The sequence below is a fragment of the Pseudonaja textilis genome, chromosome 3 (assembly GCF_049901715.1).
Source record: "Pseudonaja textilis isolate UNSWEBS1 chromosome 3, rPseTex1.2, whole genome shotgun sequence".
NCBI classification, from domain to species: Eukaryota; Metazoa; Chordata; class Lepidosauria; order Squamata; family Elapidae; genus Pseudonaja; species Pseudonaja textilis.
Genome location: NC_141992.1, coordinates 155,879,191 through 155,900,012, shown reverse-complemented (window position 1 = coordinate 155,900,012; position 20,822 = coordinate 155,879,191). Strand labels below are relative to the sequence as shown.

Below are 20,822 nucleotides of genomic sequence, written 5' to 3'. Positions count from 1 at the left end.
TTAAATATTTACACCCACATGCCCGCATAGGCACAACTCAGGTTTCCCTGTAGCCAAATAAACTTCTGCTTATTTTTTTACCTGAAAGATGTTGTTCCACTGTCTCTTATTTTATTTCTCTGAACAGGAGATGCTTCAAGCGACAGAAATTTGTTTCCTGCCAAGGTAATTTGTTTCACAATGGAGTCTAAAAAAGATAAACAATCCAGAACAGAAAGCAAAATCCAAAATGACATTCAGCAAATGCACAGAAAACTAAAGGCTATATCCAATTCTGAAGTGAAAACTTATACATATGTCAAGGTCAAAAATCTATTGTATTTGTATTATCTCTATAGTTATTCTACTAGGACATGGACAAGAGCAATATTCTTGATAGACATGGAGGCTTCACTAAAGTCTATGCTGTAAGTCACCTTCAAGTACAGATAATGAAATAACTATTTGATGAGGAGGCGGCAATTGCTCAAATAAAGAGTCAATTTTAAATAGCCTATCCTCTCTTATAGACAAACTGCTGATTTTTTTTCTAATGCAACTGAATAATTACACTGTTCATTTGTTGATAAAGTATTGTGACAATGCGCCTACTCCTGGGCTATCACAATACTTTTCTATTAAGGAAAACTATTTCCAACATGATACATTTCAGCTGTAGGAATGCTGAGAGCTGCATTCCTAAGCATCCTAGCTGTATTATCTACTCTACAAGCACCAAAAGGATTGAACCACAGCACTTATTAAATTGTATTTTTTTAATCTGCCCTTTAGCAGCCGTATCAGAATTTATTTATAACCTTGTCAAGATTTATGAATATTAGTTACTTCCATTTCAGCAACACAAGGCACAGCAACAGATCGTAGCTACAGTACATTTCTGCAACAATTCTGTATCTATTATTCAGAAATTTAATATGAGGCTAATAGAAACTGCTAGGATAAAAGGCAACCTCCAAAGGATTCATCTTTTAGAAAAACCACAAAATGAGTCCTATTCTCAATATGCCAACTTCTCAGCTTAAATTCAAACACTATCCTAGCAACATATTTCATTTTAAAAGCCTCAGTCAGACCTATTGCCAAAGCTAGAACCTAGAAGTGCTGTCCATTTGATTCAAGGGCAAGTCACTTTCAACACAATGTTAGAACCGTATCTGCAGGAAGACGCCTACCTTGGATAAAAGCATTCAATGGTCTTTTTTCACATAAGTTGTTTACATTAGGTAGAGTAGAAACCTGCTGATGCTTCATCACATTTCTTAAGACACTTTTAGAGGATTGCTGGACTGCCTAAGAATGGGGAGGAGAAGTGTTGTTTTTTATATATATAATTAAAGCTGAATTACGTTAAGTCTATATTACATTACATAAAGCAGAAATGTGGATATAGATTGCAACAGAGGCATCTAAAGTCAAGTATCTTAATTATGACTCTATCCAGTATTTCTGTAAAATCTAGGGATTCCAATGTTTCTGGCCCAAGAAGCACATTTGCAATTTTAAATGTAGGTTCACATAAAATAACTGTTATGCAAGACTGCTATATCCAAAATGATTTCTACAATGGATATGACCAATCATAAATATCCATTCACCAGAAGCCAAACTCTGTGGAATTGCTTCAAAACCCAAAACCCCGAATGCTCCTCCTCTCTCCCAATTTTATTTTCCTTTTCCAGACAGATAAGAAGACATCTAAAAGGATCTAGTCTGGGTTAGTTACTGGGATTGGATGTTTTGTCTTCAGAGTTTTCGAACTTGTGCTGGATCCCATCCTCGGGGAACTTCTCGATGTCAGAGGATGGGCTCCAGCAGGAATCCAAAAGCTCGGAAGATAAAATCTGGGTCAGTCCCAGTGACTGACCCAGATTGGATCCTGCAACATTATCCTGGGACATGTATATCGCCTTCATTCGTGGGACACCTAAACAAAACACCAAGTTGCCAATTCACCATTTTCTACAACATGCCTGCTTTTTGATAATCAAAGTTGTTGTTTTTTAAAGGCAGAATAGGCAGGATGTATAGAAGGTGCTTTAATGACATTTTCTTACATCTTACATTTTTTATCAGAACATTGCTGAATATTTTCTGCCTTGAAATGACCAAAGCTAATTCCAATCAAGCCAGTATATCTCAACTAAAAGTCAGGATTGGGACTTTATTGCTTTTACATGCACAGCAGATGCTCTGCCATTGAGCTGATTACCTGGATATTAATCTTGCTTCTTTTAGGGCTTAGATGCCTACTCAAGGGTTGTTATTTTAATATGTATCTGACATCTGTTAAGTTTTCTTCATTCGATTCTGAAAGGCTTTGGCTTAATGAAGTGTGTATGAGCTTAACCTGTTCCTGTAAGCTTTCATTCCAAATGAGCCAGTGCATTCGTTTCTCTTGGGCCCAACAATTAAAAGCAAACTGAAGTAATAAAAGCAAAAGATAGCTACCCTCAGCAGCTTATATATGTATCTAGCCTTGATGAAGAGAATCTATTCAGTGAAAGGTTTCACATGGCTCCTAGCTATATTCTGTTTCTGACTATCCTAATATATCTGCTGCTTCGATTCATCCTTAATGCTGTAGAGCTCAGGTAACACCAAAAAGGACATGACAGCCTTTTCCTAAATGATTTCACAACTGCTTATTTGTTGGGTCTTTGTAACACAACAATATATTGAAGTTCTCATTTCAGGCTCCTCATATGCTAAACATTCTCACTATTTCTCTGCTTAAGGACCAAAGTCTCTTATCTGATTGTCAGTCTTTTTAAAAAGGATAATTTTGCTATATATTGTACATGAAGAAGATCTTGTCTACTATCTAAACCCTACATTATAAGAGAGGAGATCCAAAATTCAGAAGCCAGGAGTTTAGCAGGAGTGTCCTTTGTCAGGTTGAGCATCAAAACTACATCTGCCACAATTCACACACTGTCTGGCTACACACTTATTAAATAAACCATAGTTTAGTGCAAAATCAAAATGAAACAAACTTCATTCTGATCTAGTGAGACACATATTCTGATGTATCCCAAGGCTGATTTGTTGCTCAGTATTAATAGCTTCTTTTATACACAGGTAATCCTTACTGAGCAACTGTAATTGGGAACTCTGTCACTAAGTAACAGTCATAAAGCGCAACTCCACATGATCACCATTTGTGACCTGCTGCCGACTTCCCCATTGACTTTGCTTGTTGGAAGTCAGACAAATGATCACGTGACTATGGGATGCTGCAGCCATTGTAATTGCAAGCTGGTTGCCAAGTTCCTGAATGGCAATCAGACAACTTGCAGGGACATTGCTACAGGTGCAACTTTGTGGAGCAGTTTAAGTGTCTTCCTTCACTATTGTCTCTGAATAAATGGCCATTAACTGAAGACTACCTGCGTGCCACATGGGTATCACCCAGGTTAAGGCACATTTATTTATTAAATTTATATCCCACCACAATCACAAGACTTTCAGCAGCTAACAAGTACATAATTGCCATAAATGTTCATAAATTTCACTGAAGAAGGAAAGAATTCATAAACTCCCCCAGGGTGGGTAGACTGACGAAACTACTTATATACTTTTGTTAGGACACTAATACATGGGGGCAGCCTGCATGTCATCATTATTTTCACCATGGTGGCTTGTTGCAGATGCCTATGTGAATTGCTGGCTGAATTGTACTGCTGAGTATAAGTCAATGCAAAAGGCCCAGATTCTGCAATACATATTTCAGAACATTGTAGATGAAGTATCAAGCAAAGTTGTCTTACCGACTGTTTTACTTTTACAGCCTGAGAAGTCCAAATTGGCTGGGGAAGGGTAGACTTTGGATTGGCAACCCTTACAGCTGTTGGTGCCTCAGTGATAGTCAGGACAGGTTGGGGAGTTGTGATTACTGATGTAGCAGAGGTTGCTGTAGTAGTCAAGGACAGTTTTGCCACTTCAAGTGATGTCATTCCAGCTGATGTGGTTGACTTCATAGAACTAGTAGTAACAGTAGTTGAAGGTAATGTTGGGTTACAGTCAGGCTTTGCTACCGGAAGAGAAACTGTTCCCGTCTCCTCTGTAGTGGAAGTTGTCTGTATGGCCTTCATGGTACTGATTCCTCCAATCAGTTGAGTGGACAAGATGGACTTGTCATCTTGGTAAGAGAGTGCTCCTGCAGCCAAGGCACAAGCTGGCTCAACAAGTGGAAGGCACACAGAATCACTTGTTGTAGTCGTGCAGGGTACCGAAACAGATGTCTGTGGAGAAGATATTTGAAGTGGAGAGCTGGGGATTGATGTTGCAGATTGAGAGGTGGCCAAAGAGCCATCAGCAACTGTGGAAGAAGTTGATGATTCAGTGGGGTAAGTAGAAGAAGCTGTTTGAGGGGCAGATTGCTGAAGACATTGTTCTATAAAGGTCTCTGTATTGGGCATTAATTGCCGTAAGGCGAGTAAACTCTTCTAGGCAAGAAAGATGACAAAAAAAAAAAATCAGACCTAGTATTTTGCTGTCCCCAAACCACACTACATCTCTTTCAGAAGCAAATATTTTCCAAAATCATCAATAGCTAAATTGGAAAGGATTATAAAAGGCCTGCTTAATCTATGAAGTTTATGTTAAATGATGTTCAAAAGAGCTTGCCAAGAATCAAACTATAGTATTTGCCTTTGCATCTCTACAGTCATTCATACATTGTGGCAGAAGTTTTAGGTACACTGGTTAACACTTAACCTTTCTCAAGAAAATGTTTTGTAAGTCTGAGCATAAACAGAACAAGTGCTGCCAATGATCTGATGGAAATGTTTACAACTAATCCTGTAGTCCCATATATCAATAATACCTAATATTAATGAGTTGTAACTGTCTTTTTATTATAGAATATGCTAAAGTAATTTGAAATAATATATCTTGTCAGAATTTTTGAAGAAAACTTTACAAACTTTAAGTTACGCATACATATTAGAAATTCAAAGCAGCAGTTGTTTTCTCAAGCCAAATATTCTTTGACTCCCTCATACATAAGAGCAAATGTTTGAGATAAATAGGATTTTTGGAAAATCACTTGTAACTACAATTGAAGTCAATTACATAAGCTTCAGTCTAGATTAAGGATTGTTGTCATCTGTGCAAGAAGGTGGAAATGTGATCTTTGTCTTACATATAATTTACTCAAAAGAGATTAATATCAGTTTTAGAATATATATTTGACAGGGAGAAGTATATGGTGTCAAAAACATGCTAAATGTTAAGCAGCACTAAATTTAATAACTAGGCAAAAGGATTCGGCTAAGCATTGCATCTTATCTCCAGATTCATGGATAGAACCATTCATGTTGAAATGCACTCATCTGAAAGGAATATAACTGAAAGGAAATTATTTATAAAGTAGTCTGTCTTTACCTGGCTTTCTTGCAACACCTAAGTGAACAGTGTGTCTCTTTGAATTATTCAGTGATAATTTGGTTTTGGATTAGCCCAGTGTTTCTCAAACTTGGACACTTTTGAGATGTGTGGACTTCAACTCCCAGAATTCCCCATACCAATTCCCTTAACCCAGCAATGACGTAACAGAGAAGGGAAGGGAGGAATTTCATTAGCAAGGACTTTCCAAATTTGTTGTCCATAAAAGTGCTTTTAGATATCCCAACTCCAAATGACATATTCATCATCATAGTATTTGATAACTGAAACAAGAATATTCATTAAGACTTACCTTGAGAAAGGGAACAAGATTTGGCTGGGGAGACGACTTTAATTCCACATATAGTTCTTTGGTAAATTCTTCTGGCTCAATTTTAGCTTCCTAGGTAGAAAAAGAAATTGTAGCACAAATGTAAACTGTAAACATTCCTACAAGTAGGAAACCTCAATTCCTTTGCATTCTAGTACTAATTATTCCCATAATATGCACATTTTCAACACACTTTTTCAATATAACACCTTTCTTATATTGAAGGCCTTCTCCTTCAAACCAATTTTTACTTAATAACAATGAACAATGTTACCTAAAGAAGAAAATTTTCCTAACTAGTTTCAAAAAACTGGAAAATTTAAGGAAGCTGTAAAACATGTTTATAAGAAAAGCACCTTGAAAAAGACTGTCTAGAGTACTGTCACTTGACTAAACACGAATATACCAGATATGGGCAACCTGGTACTCTGCAGAGATTTTCAATTTTACCGTCCATTCGGTCCAGTGTGCCTAAGGGTGCAGAAGTACGGGTGCTGTAGTGCCAATTATAGCAAAAACAACTGATTGCCTACTCTAGTCATGCAGTACACTTACTATGAGTTTGAAATATAAGAATTACAGGCAGTCCTCACTTAGCGACTATTAAAAATCATTACAGACCCACTAAAAGCTACTTATAAAAAAGCTACTTTAGTTCTCGAGTTCCAACCACTGTACGAAGACCAGCAGTCACATGGCCACATTTCAGCACTTGGCAACCAGCTCACTTTTACAGCCAGTTACAGAATTCTGCGATAAGGTGATCGTGATTTACTATGATTTTGCTGGTTTCCAGCCTTTCCAGCCAATTTCTGGAACAAAAACACCGATAGAAATTTGCTTAATGACCATGGCATTCTGGTTTCCATTATGGTCATAAATCAAGGACTATCTATATAGCTTTGTATCCTTGCATCTATTTGCATGATATTCATTCCTTTTTTCTTCCCTCCCATATTTAAAATCATACTATGAATTATAGCAAGCTGGATGACTTTGGGTCAATCACTCTCTCTTAGTCCAATTCACTCCATAGGGTTACAGTTGTGTGGAAAATATGATGAGGTATTAGGTATGTTTGCTCCTTTGAATTTATAAAAATAAAGATGGGCTAAAATATGTAAATAAAATTATAACAGATTACTATAACTAAAAGTCAGTATTTAATCTGGCTCACTATAATAGAGTAAAAATGTGTTATTTCACACAGTGTCTCCATTCTGGAATCATCTTACAAAATGACACAAAATTATAGCAGACAGGCTTTAAGCTATTATATTACTCCAAGCTTATTGAACATACTTGCAAGTGTAAGAATGAGTTTTCATATTTAAGGTAAATTCTTTTTTTATCATGCAGCAAATCTAATGTTGGATATAGCAAAAACACGGATTCCTTCCCCACCCCTCCAGAAAGCAACACTGCTAAGTTTTAGTATGATTTGACTTCTACAAGCAGAAGTAAAAGTCAACCACAGAAATGGCACTCAAAGACAATTAGTATATAGATGCAAAACCACCCCTTCTAATAATTTGATGTTGTTAGCTTCCCAGAGTTATCTATAAAATTAGTTTCCCTATAAATGTTCACAAAAAATAAATACATAACATACTCGTGTAAGCTTTCACAGCTGGTACCACTTGAGAAGTACTGAGCTGCAAAGTTACTGACCAGTTGCTGTTTGATCAGTGACTCAACACTGCCCAAATAAAGAAGTGATTTTCTGTGTTGAAATGACAACATATGGCACCATTATATGAATGGTACAAATGATGCAGCATTCAATTGTAATCAATTTCATTTGTGTGACAACAGTATGATTAAATACAACATTATGTAATGTCTCTGTGGCTTCTCCTAGAGGCCATGAAGATGCCAACAGGGCTACAATTATATAGCTCTATTTGATACTGCACATGTAAGGACTAGAAGATACGGGTATGTTAAGATGGGTAGGAAGTTTGGAAGTTCCAACCAAGCAGCTTCAAACTGCAACCTTCTACACAGATGAAGTCCCACCGGAAACATTCCTGAGCAAAGACATTCAGAATCAGGACAAAGTACTTGCAGAGGAGCTTTTACCAACAGACTTTGAACCAGATGCTTCACATTCTGTCCCATCTGAGGTGCTTGAGATCCACTGGAGGCCAGCTTTATTAGTGTTGCAAGGAAGTTTTTGCACTTTTTCACATTTTCCAGCATTTCCTGACAAGGAAACAGAAGATTGTGACTTAGATCAAACACTTAGAAAATTACTATTTCTGCAGCGCTAGCCTATTTTGTACTTACTGCGTAACTGATAGACCGGGTGACTCTGGGGTCATCTGTATCAGGAACTGGTTTTGAAGTGAAAACCAACATGCTAGAGTCAGAAACAGGAGGCTTTGCTGATGATCCAGCAACTGATGACTTTGTTGTGGAGTCTATAATATTTGGTGATGCTCCAGACTGAAAAACATTCAAGTTCAACATACAAGTTACTTGCAACATTCCTGGCAGGATCCACACAGATGTTGCTGCATAACAAAACTTATTTCCGTGAGAGTGAATTTTCCTTTGACTGATGCATAACCTCTTAAAGAACTGTATATTAAATTAGTATTTGAGGCAGGGTTTACAGGTAGTCTTCAACTTACAATAACTCGTTTAGTGATCATTCAAGCTTACAATGGCACTGTAATAAAGTCAATAAAGGTGACTTATAACTGTTTTTCACACTTACGACCGTTCCTCATGGTCACATAAATCAAAATTCAGATGTTTGACATGTGACTCATATTTGTAACAGTTGCAGTCTCCTGGGCTTTTGTAACCTTCAGACAAGCAAAGTCAATGGGGAAGTCAGATTCACTTAACAACCATGTTACTAACTTAACTGCAATGATTCATTTAACAACTGTGACAAGAAAGGTTGTAAAATGGGGCAAAAATCATAAAGCGAGGACCACTTATATTTGGTTTGCCAGTCACCTAGCCACGCCTACCCCAGTCACATGATCACCTAGCCATGCCCACCTCAATTGTCTTGTTTGGCAACAGAAGTTTTGGGTTCAACTGTTGAGGACTATCTGTACTTTACAAGAGTAACCAAGCTTTGTTATTACCCTGGGAAAGATTCAGAAGACTACTTCTTTCTGCATTTAGCAATGGTCACAGCCACACTAATTCTGACACATTAATTAAAACTAAATTGAGGATGCTAGATTGATTTTTAAGGCAGTCTTTTTACAGGGCTAATTTATGTTATTTGGACTGTAATATTGTTTTTTATTTTATTACATGATATTTTGTTTTCAAAATTATTGGATGAATTCTAAAAGATATGGAAGAGAACAACTAGCGTTCACTTTTCTTTTCTACATCCAAGTTTCTCTGCCCTACCTTTTTTTCCTTTGGTCAATTCCTTTTCCAAGATTTCATACAGGCACCTCATTTGCATGGCATGATCTGGTTAGGGGAAGTACAATTACCTAAAAGTAGCCCATGGGTTAAACTGAATTTAACTAGAAATTTTTGCCACAATCTATACCCATGCTTTATTATATTTTTATTTGTCTAAATCAGAACACTATGCGTTATACAAGCCCAAATAGGGAAATAATTGGTGATTAATGTCTCACATCTTGGCCTTTGTATGTAAGAGACAGAAGGCAGGATTGGCTGCCAAATGACTTATAGGCACAATCATATCACCATAGGATAGTCGAGCTAATAAAAGAAAAGTTTTGCTTTTCTTTTTCAATTCACAAAATTATTAATAGTAGCAGGGCAGCCACTGCAAAGGCACCTGGGATAATGGTTCACACTGAAGGCCAGTGAGAAACCATAGCTAGCCATGACTTAGTGGCTGATTGTGCTACTGATCTGCTCCCTCCCTTTCTTATTTGATTCAATGCTCACATAGCATCTGTATCATGCTAAATGCTTACTTTATTGTTTTAGAAGGAGGTTTGCTAGCAGTGTGATGGCTTGTAAAGGGACTGAAGACTGAAGAAAGCAAGGGCCTTCTTACTTCTGGCTTGTCTAATTCTTATAGCAAGCAAGAAGAGCCAGTTTCATTTTGCTCAAATCAAAGACAAATATAAAGACAAAACACCTAAAGCTATGACTACTACAAGCACAGGTATATCTACAAAAAAAAAATGTTACAAATTTCATTAGCTCTGAGAAGCAGAGAATCTATAACACCTGATGAGGCTGATCATCGTATTGCTGCATATGTCATTAGAAACTTAGAATTGCTACTCCCTATAGACAATATTGATCAGAAATAATTTATATAGGCTATGTGCAGTGGAGAAAGACACATAGGTCTAAAATATCTGGAACTGCATATTTTAAAACCACAGTTTTTTCTTTAGATTTGTGAACTACTCTAATACAAATGTTAAGTTGGGAAACTAAAAATCAGAAAACAGAATGCAAATCATACCTGAGTTACAGCAGGCTTCTTAACAGTAGAAGTAATAGAACGAGTTGCCCAAGACAGCGTTTTAACAGGAGACGTTAGTACTTTAAGTACCTGAGTTCCAGAAGTCTTTCAATAAAATAAAGAAACAAAGGTAATGGAAAAAAAGAAATCACTTTCCAGCTATTAGTCAATGAAAGTTCCTTACCAACTGGAAATAAATTATCTGCTTTGGCATATAAATAGTAGATTCCCCCTATACACACTTTTTTCTATTTTTGTGTAAGTTGTAAACTTCTTTGACTGTTATTACAAATGTTATAGCACTCAGGATAATAAAAAAGGTTAGAGTAGAGTTAAGTTGCATTTATGACATTATCCAAATACACATTCATGCTGCCTTGTATACAAGAAAATATTTTTAAAACTGCAAATATTTATCACATGAAAACAATAACAGCAGCAGTAACTGTGGAAAAAATGCTTTCTTACTTATAGACAAATTGTACTAGAAAAAGCAAAAGAAATCCTACGTCAGATTAATTCTAAGGGCCTTGCAATTCCATATGCACAAAGTTGCATTATAATAGCAAAGAAGCCAGCAATTTGTGGGGAAGAGGAACATATTTTGAAAGCATTCTAGGAGCAGTGTCTCAAACTAGCTGCTAAGGAGGATGTAGGCAGTCACAACACACCAATTTACCACAGTTCAAGCTGGGAAAATTGATTCCCATCATCTGTTCTAACACACTGGTACGCTATGCCACCACTGCTTAATCACATTTAGAACTGTAGGTCAATTTTCAAATATAGCAATTTATGGGTGCAGTATAAGGTCTAAAACAAGGATCTTCAAACTTGGCAAGTTTAAGACTTGTAAACTTCAACTCCCAGAATTCCTGAACTAACATGACTAGATGAGGAATTCTGGGAGTTGAAGTCCACATGACTTAAAGCTGTCAAGTTTGGTCTAAAACATTCCTGTAAAGGTCAATAATGACAAAAACTGATACTTGTCATTTTCTCATTTTTCAAGGAATGCATAAAAAGTCAGAATACTGGAAGACTGGTTGGACACTGTTAGGAATTATACTGATGCCTTGGTTTTCATGAAGCCTATACTCACACTATCTAATTCTTACAGGAACCAAGAACAGCAAGAACATTTAAGGAATTCATGTTATGGAATTACCTGTATAGGCTGAATTTTGATGGTAGGTGCAGTTGGAGGCATTGAGCATCTTACACTGGTATTATTTGAGGTCTGACTCTGAGCTTGTAATAATGCTTGTTGAGATATCAACATTAATTGACCAGTATTACTTCTGACCAGAATCATTCCTGTGTGAGAAAATAATTTAAGATTTCCCATTATTCATCCTTACCAAATAACAAATATATTACTTGGAGCATAGGAAAATATAAAGTGAAAGAAATACAATCTTTTACTGTATTTAGGCCAGAAGTTATGTTAAGATAGGAAATACTGCAATATTTTAGTACTTCTGTGCAATAGTGCAGCATATTTCTCCAGGAGCCTTTTAAAATTATAGATGACTACACTTTTTGCAGTTTCGCAGCTAGTTACAATAAATGTGCCTAATATTTTCACTTCACAAAAAAAAAAAACCATCAAGCATATTTCAGCAACAAGCAAATTCAGAATTAATTTGCTCACAGTTCTTCACAGTTAGAAAAGTCCCAAGAGCCTTATACAGTACTTTTAAGTATTATCAAGCTTGTCAGCTCAGGTTATTTCTAATTTTAATGCAAAGTAAAGATGGTTCACATGTGAATGCTAGCCTTTATTGACACTAAGAGAACAGATTAAAAAAAGATAGTCTTTGCTATATTCAAAACACACAATTGCTTTTACATTAATTTACATTAATAGTTTACTGAATAGTATAGATCAATTGGGATATTCCAATGGGGGGAGGATAGTGGAAATGAAATCTTATTTCTCCATGTCAAACATAATTTCACATACTGTATACTAAGTGAAAAAAAAAACTAATGCTATTTTAAGAGTATGGTATATAGATAAGCCCAGGTTAGGCTCAAAAATACCTTAATGGTTTGAGCACAAGAAGCATTTTATAAAAAAGAAACAATGGAAAAAGACAAATGGTTAACATATTAGTAATTGTTAGTACAAGAAGATGGACAACTTATGATGAAATCAAGAGAACAACTGACTGCAGGAAGATTTAATTTTCAATGGTTTTCATGTAAATAATTAAGAGGCATTTAATATAAGTAAAAAGGAAACTGGGATTGAACATAAAACAGAATTTGAAATTGTATTACTGGTATGTACAAATGATGAACAAGTTCTTGTTAAAATGCATAAACTTTTGCAGCGATTTCAAACAGAGTAAGTGATGGGATGCATGATTAAATGAGTTATAATTTTTGGTTATAACATAAAAATGGGAGATAATGTGGATTAAAACACTGAAATTCACATTGCATTTCAATTTAAGAAGGAATATGTATGAAATGATTGCACATAAGCAGATATTATCAAAGGCATTATCGAAGATATATAAAAGTACTTCTAATCACTACTGAAAATGAGTTATAGTGGGGGCTTGCAAAAAAGCAAAGTATTGGATTCAAATGTATATCATTATACAAAGAATTTTAAAGACCAATATTCAGATGATACAATAACTGTTCTTATTGGGGTTTATGGGTAGCCAATTAGAGTAAATGTATTGAAGACCAATATTGTATGTGGTAACTGCAGCAATATTATTACTGATATAAGCACAAAGGTGGAAAAATGCTGAATATCCATAACAGAGTAATAGATCATGAAGATGGCAGAATATGCAGTAATGGTGAAAAATGACCTGTTATTCAGTGATAGGAATTACTTTTATAAAAGACTGGAAACCTCTTCTGGGCTTTATGCTGAAAATGGAAAAACATGCATTTGATGATTTTCAGATTTGCTAAATAAAACAAGTTGAGTATGAGAAAAAGAAAAGCAAGTTGTAACTTTAAAGAGGAAGGACAGATAATGAATTTGTTTGTAACTGCTATAAAGAAGATTGAAAATAGCTTAATATCTCTTTCTTTCTACCAGCACTCTCTTCTACTTCTATTATCTTTTCTGTCTTTTTTCTTTCAGTACATATAGTTTCATATATATTTTGTAGTTATGTGAAAATATTTAATGAAAACTATTAACAAATAAGAAACTCTGAAGAAAATCCTATTGCCTACTAATAATTTTGTTCAAATGCTTTGATTATAATAAACTCAGAAACAAGCTGTACTCTGTAAATGTGGTATAGTGAGTTTGTAATTATGTTATACCAGGGTTGTAATTTTGTATTAAATGTTAGAAATATATTCATAAAGAATGCAAACTTTATGCAAGATTGAGAATAACTTTTAACATTGTGTATCAAATTGTAGATTATAGAACACTGCCACCTACTGGTATAAATAAAATACAACATTCAAGTATTTCAAGAGTTTAAGTTTGTTAGCTCTATCCTACTATATCACTGGAGAAAATTTTGTTTGGTTTACAAATACAAAATATACATTATAATTAAGCTGCTGTTTAGTATTTGTATTATTTTTACAAGATATGTTTCCTTTAAGAAAAATGGGGTTGGGCGGGCAGAAAAGAAGATCAGAACAGGCTTTAGGGCTTTTAGAGCTTTATATGTAAGGTAGTCCTTCTTTAATGACCACTTGTTCAGCAACAGTGACCGTTCAAAGTTAAGGTGGCACTGAACAAGATTTATAACTGAGAGTTGTGGTGGTGGCCATTGCAACTTTCCCACTGTCATGTGACCACAATCTGGATGTCTGCTTACAATACAACTTATAATTTTGACAGCTGCAATTCCCACAATCCCATGATCATTATTTGTGTCCTTCACTGCTGGCTTCCAATGAATAAAAGTCACTGGGGAAGCCTACAGGAAGATGCAAAGTGTGAAATTATGCCTAACAACCATTTGCTTAACCAATTTGCTCCTGTTCTCCCAAGGAGTGAGGTTGGATTCCACTCTCCTGACTTTCCCCAAGGGCTTGAAGACCTGGCTCTGCCAGTTGGCCTGGGGCTCCAAAGGCAATATTGGAGGTGGTTGACAGGTTAATAACAGATCCCACCTCACCCTTGCTTAGTCTATTCTGTCCTCCCCATCTTTTAATTTTATTTTTATGTTTATAGCATTTACTTTTGTTGTATACATACTGTTGCATTATTTTATTCATTTTAACACTATAAGCTACCCAGAGTCACCTTGTGGTTGAGATGGGAAGCAAATAAATTTAATAAATAAACAAACAATGGCAACTTGCTGTTGTAAGTTGGTCCAATCAAACGACATTGATTTTATGACCATATGGCTTAATGATGGAGTTGCCAGTCCCAATTATTGTTGTTAAGCACTGAGCTTCCCATGGCCTTGCTCTTCCCTCAAATTTTGGGTCAGAGAGAAGGCAGATTCTTTGTGTGGCATTTGGTCATTATATAGTTGCTTTCCACCAAAAGTTTTTCTTCTAAGGCAGGGCTGTCAAACTCGCGGCCCATGGGCCAGATGCATCACGCGCTAGCCATGCCCACACCCGGTTTAGTGAAGGGGAAAAAGTTGTGATATGTCATGTGATGATGTCATGATGATACAAGTTTGACACCCCTATTCTAAAGGATGCATAATTTGTTTTTATTGTTATATTTTATAAGCTGTAGGAGATGATGAGGCTGATCCTGAGGGAGGAGTGGAATGCATCATCAGTCACGAGTCCTTTCACACTCACAAGAGCTCTAAGTGCAGCCCACCTAGAATTCCTAATTAAGTTATATTCTTAACTTCCGCTAATTTCCCTTGACTATTAGTAGTTCAGATTCTTGTAGAGAGCTTAAGCTTACAATAGATCTTTATACACATTTGAACTGCCTGAATCTTCTGATTTCTCTGTTGCTGACATGCCCAAAGCTATGATAGATTTAAATAGCCTATAGATTTCATAAATAAATACAGTTATATCAACATAGCTCCTGAGATTGAGGACAAGATGCCCAGTGGACTGGTTTTAGTGACTGAATAGGGAAAGTGAGAAACAAGTATAAAAATCACAAAATAAGCTTCTGGTAAAAAAATACATTATGAAAAGTGCATTAAAATGGATGTCCTAGGAACAATGTGCTGATATTTTAAATGGATTGCTTAAAAACAAAATGAACATCAGATGGAATAAATAAATGGAATAAAGCGACAGATGAAAAATGACCATGTATAAATCAAATTCAACAGACTTGCAACAATTGTTATTCCTTTCTTTGGTTATCAAACCTAGAAATAAAGATTGCACCAAGGGCTGCTGGTTATCATATGGCAGAAAGAATATGCATATTGAGAAACAATGAAGTTAAAACTATTATTTCTGTTAAAAAATATTCCTGAGGCTGTTCCATCTGTGAAAATAGTACAGTGCAAGGAAAATTTGAGTTATTTAAGGATTTCTGCAGTGGAGATCCTGTAGTGTGCCTCAATAATGGAAAGACCAATAGTCAGGTATAAATCCAAAATGCACATATCAGAGACAGAAGAATATGGAAATGAACAGAGAGGAAGTTATGAAATTGACAGTATGAGTTTCACCAGTAACAGGTATGTTTCACAGAAAGATCCAAAATAAGTATTTTAGACAAGGAACCGTTTCTCAGCTATCTCCTGTATAATCAATGTTTACAGGTGAGAAAATTAGCATCCTAATTCCACAAGAACTTCACATCATTCTATGGTCTGCTGATACTGCTTAAACAGCACAAGGAGTATTACAATAATAACCAATTCCTCAAAATAGTGTGTTCTTACAATACACAACTAAAATGGGAGTTCTTTAGCCAAGGAGACACTGTGCTTCTTTATTATGATTGAGCATAATTTTCCAGAAGTCAATTCCTATAAATGCCATCTCCCTTCTTATGGTTCTAATTGTTTTTATTTGGAAGTGTTTTACCAATGACTAATCTTGCTGCCTGCTGATCTGCAGGTTTTCACTTAATTCCCATGAAAATAAAAGAGGAAAGACGGGAAACACAATCAAACTTGAAATATTCTACTACAGGCATTCTAATAAAAGTTTTAGACCTATACAACATTGGTTTCTTGATCTATTTGTAGGGCTGACATTCCAATTCTGCATTTGAGTTGGCTAAAACAATGCTATGCAAAGAAAAAGAAGAACATCCTTAGAATATCCTAAGTAAGCCAAAACACCCAGCAGCTCCAGAAGAAAAAATAGAAGTCATCTACAATATACAGTGAAAGGTATATAATAGCCACTGTGTAGCACAATCTATGTAGGCAGAAAACTAGCAGAACGTATCCATAAACACCAACTAGCAGTCAGAAGACAAGATAAAAATTCTTTAGTTTTACAACACATGGACAGACTTAACCATAGTTTCAACTGGAGACTATAATCATCCTAGACCAAGCCAAGTCTGAAAACACTAGAGAATACCAGGAAGTCTAGCATTCTGACAAATCGGCCATCAATAGGTACACAGACATAAACATCTACAACCGTTCAAAAGAGACAATGTACAAGCCAAAAAGGGTACAAAAAGAACTGCCAAACAAGCTAACAATAAACAGCCCAACCAAAAAACTACCAAGGCCACTTCTAGCAATGCTGACATGGCAAACTACTAGAATATAAACTGAGAGCAAACCCCACTTCCCATTACCACTGATGTTACCTAGTTTGTGTAATGAAAATGTCTGCATTAAACCAACCAAACTCGGAAGTACCAAGGAGACCTCAAAACAGATTTTAATTTTCAAATATAAAATACTGTTATGACATACAGTAGATATACCAACTTATTGCACCAGAATCTACTAATCATGATATAATGCAGGGGTCTCCAAGTGGTGGTCCATGGACCACTGATGGTCCACGAGAAAATTTTGGTGATCCCCAGAAAAATTATTTGCATTTTTTATATCGCACTAAATCAGGGTTCCTCAAACTATGGTCCCTGGTCCGGATACATGCAATGAACATTTGTTTTGCTGCAGAATCTCCCACTTCAGGGTTTTTTGTGTGAATCGAAGGGGGACAGAAATTCCAACTTGGGGTCTGCTTCAACCTCCTGGTGCGGGGCTTTGGGCAAAGGCTGGAGGGAAGGGCCACTGGTTTTGTTCCAGGGGGGCTGCATCATGGCCTGGAACTGGCTGACCATCTCAGCCTACTGAGCTTCCAGGTGCCGATACCTGGCCTTGCACTCCCATGGGTCTTCCCTCTGCTTGGAAAGTCTATGCCCGTAGTTCTCCGTGAGGTGCTTCTGCTGAGCCCCTTTCTTGGTCAGATCCAATTTGAACTGAGCCAGCTGTTTTGCCAACTCTTTCTCATGGGGGCTGCTTAGCTCCAACAACTGTTTCCTGTTCCCTAAGGAGCCCGGCCAGGCAAGTGAGGAATGGCTGGGAGGGGAGGGGTGAGTACAGGCCGGCGAGGTGCCCCTCAATGTGAGTGACATCGAGTTGGCCACACTTACCCAGTCACATGATCACCTAGCCACGCCCACCCAGCTAGTCATTAGGCAGATCCACAGGATTTAAAATTACGAATTTAATGGTCCCTGAGGTCGGAAAGGTTGGAGACCTCTGATATAATGGATTTTTATTTGGAAATTGTTAATTGTTACAATTATTACATATTTCAATTTAATAATTAAGATATTTTTTGACAATAAACCAAAAGATCAATTTATACTTCTTTACCAAAAAAAGACCAGTATACCAAAAAATTACACTTATCTCATATAAACTACTACAAATTGTAGATAGCTCTTAAAATCATGGGTGAACCTATTGGATGAACAGAAAACAACAGTTAAAATAAAGTTTGGAGAAACTGAAAGTTCAGAATTGAGACAGGAATAATGGCATCAAAGTAAGACTGCATACAGTCAGCTTTTTAAAATGTAACATCAAATTTATTCTAAGAAATGCTGGAATAGAAAAACAGAAATTGGCATTAAAAATCCTAGGAGAAACTTCAACAATTTCAAATATCCTGAAAATGCTACTGATTTGGCTAGAAGTAAAATATGTTACTGAAAGTGAAAGAACAGAATATGACAGCAATAATTTTAAAGCCTTGATTGGTTTAACAGGTAATACCAACTGAATGCAAAGAGACAGAAAAGAAATTAAAATAGGAACAGACTGTATTTTTCTAAGGTCACAGGAATGTTATATACTGCACTGCCCAACCTATGGCTTTACATGGCAGTAAAGCTAAGCTCTCAAAAAAGGGGAAAGCCTTTGGCGTGTTGAAAAAATGGTTGATACAGAGCAAAAGTAAATCATATAAGACTAGATGAAGTAAAACCAAGTTGCGCAATGGAAGGTAATAATAAATCTAATACCTGGTTATTTTGAACTGATAATATAAGGAAAGACCCTGATGTTTGGGAAAAAAATAAGTGGCAATAAAAAGAAGCCAACAGAAGACATATATGCATACCTTAAAAGTTACTTATTTCCTCAAAACTTTGGTTTTGCACATGAAAAATACTCTTGCAAATATTTGGAATGCTTGATAAACATATTCAGTAAATTTGTGTTTATTTCAGAGACTCGCACCCTAAAACATATAAATCTTATTCTAGATTTAAGAATTTAACTGCTAATTTTTCTTATTATTTTACATTAAACATTTCTAAACCTGGAAAATGAGGGAAAGAAATAACTGTGTCATTTAGTCATACAGAGTTTTTCTTAAGTTTCTAAAACTCTTAAATCCACACCTGGCCCTTCCTATTGTTTGGACTTTTAGGAATGAAAGACCATGGTTAAGACTATTTTGACACGCACTGAAAATCCTGACCCTTATTCCCAATATTTCACTGTATCACACACATTTCAAAGGTGACCACTGACCAAACAGTCGAAAGGTATGATGTGGATGTTTTTTGGAATGAACTGATATACAATATTCAGTACAATTAGAAAATGTTGAGAACTCAGTAAAACTGAGTTGTCCTACATTTGGGGTATTTCTGAAGATGGGCAAAAAGAAAGCCTCTGCCCAAGCAGCCCAAGTACAATTCGGAGAATTTGGATACACATTGGGTAATTTAGTGTGGTAGTTTGAATCAGATATACTGAGACATGTTAAATATCTGGACCCTTCTCTTCTCTATCCCCTCACATCTCAAAAGGCCTAATACTGTTCAAGAAATTGTGAATACAATTTTCCCAATATGAAATTAACCATGGAAGAACTTTATAGCTGCGCTACTCCACACATGGTTTTTATATATCCGGTTTTTAGAAAAAGGTTTCGACAGAGCAAAACTTCGCAGAACCCAGCATCATTCGAGTGCTTCAAAATTCACCGTAACTTTGACTCAGCCTATATAGGGAGGTGGCAGAAGAGCCATAATTAAGATCAAACGGACGGTCCAAAAAGGGAGCTGCTTACCTTGGGGGATCTGAAAATTAGCAGGCAATTGTATTGTCGTTTGTGCGGGTTTGGGTCCTCCCGAGGGAGGGGCTGGCTGCCTCACACCCATGTTGCTAGACTGCTGACCCGGAGTCGAGGGGGTTAGTTTGATTCCTATGGGAGCAGCGGGCAGCGCTTGGGGTTGAACGGCAAAGGGTGGGACGACACTTAGGGGCAGCCTAGCGCCCACAGGATTCAGGACAAACCTGGCAGGGCTGCCAGTGGGTATCGCCCGACAGGAGGGAGAAGAAACCGTTCTCTGAGCGGGCAGCACTTCCCGGGGCTCCTGCTTCCCGCTAGCCGCGCTCACGGGGGGATCGGCTGCCAAAGCAGCATGCTCAGGAGGCCCAGGGGCCATGACTCTCCCCAGGACGGTTGCCGCCACCGGCGAAGGAGCAGTCATGAAGGAAGGAAAAGGCACCGGAGGGCACAGGACTAGAGCTTGAGGTGCAGCCTGAGTTATTCCACAGCATAGCAGCCGCCAAAGGTGCTCGGAAGCTGAGCAAAAGCCCCGCAGTTGGCGGTGCAGCAAAACCAGCAGGAGAGTCCCCAGCTCGCAGGCAAACAACCACACGGTCACGCATCCGCCGCTGACCCTTTTCTTCTTCTTCTTCTTCTTCTTCTTCGCAGGCATGCACGTGGGGATTCCCGCGCCACCAACCAGAAGCGTAAGGGAGGAAACAAGGGGCACGTGCCGCTGCGGGTGGTGCTACACCTAAGAGCGGCGGCGGGCCCCTGCTAAGCCTTCCACGGCTTACATCCCATCCCCGCCCCGCCAGAAAGTAAGAACGCTCTTATTTATGTAGCATCGCAGAGCGCAGGCGTAAACTGCACGCCTCTGGCTCTCTATCTAGCACGTGCACCCAGTCGTTAGATAGGGCGGCCTTCGTGGGACGTCACGGAAAGGAAACGTTCCTTCCCCCCGAAATGGCTGTTCTAGGCGGGAAAGTCGGTGGTAAGCTGTGTAGCTCACTTTTACTTTCGGCTGTGTTGTGCTTCAGGGTCCCTTAAAGTTATTCATTGTTTCATAACTTCGCTTAATTGGTAATGGTAAATGAAACGAGGAAAACATTTGCCAAGAAGTGTTGACTCATGAGAAAGGGAATAGGGACGTTCACATTATTTCGTTCTGTATCTAAGAGTAAATAAACAGGTTCTCCCTTCTCTTAATTTCAGCCGTGCTCTGCTTTTGAATGAGCGCATGTT

General features: G+C 37.3%; 1 protein-coding gene across 1 annotated transcript in view; it reads right to left on the bottom strand.

The window, feature by feature from the left end:
• Nucleotides 1-20,411, bottom strand: part of TAF4B (TATA-box binding protein associated factor 4b) — a 56,909-nt gene extending 36,498 nt beyond the window's left edge. The window contains exons 1-9 of the mRNA XM_087931187.1: nucleotides 19,596-20,411; nucleotides 11,317-11,465; nucleotides 10,149-10,253; nucleotides 8,006-8,164; nucleotides 7,799-7,921; nucleotides 5,699-5,788; nucleotides 3,768-4,442; nucleotides 1,173-1,290; nucleotides 82-187 (exon numbers count right to left, since the gene is read on the bottom strand). Of these exons, the coding sequence (XP_087787313.1) occupies nucleotides 82-187; nucleotides 1,173-1,290; nucleotides 3,768-4,442; nucleotides 5,699-5,788; nucleotides 7,799-7,921; nucleotides 8,006-8,164; nucleotides 10,149-10,253; nucleotides 11,317-11,465; nucleotides 19,596-20,250 (2,180 nt within the window). The 5' untranslated portion in view covers nucleotides 20,251-20,411. The remainder of the gene's footprint in view (nucleotides 1-81; nucleotides 188-1,172; nucleotides 1,291-3,767; nucleotides 4,443-5,698; nucleotides 5,789-7,798; nucleotides 7,922-8,005; nucleotides 8,165-10,148; nucleotides 10,254-11,316; nucleotides 11,466-19,595) is intronic.
• Nucleotides 20,412-20,822: the final 411 nt, after the last annotated feature.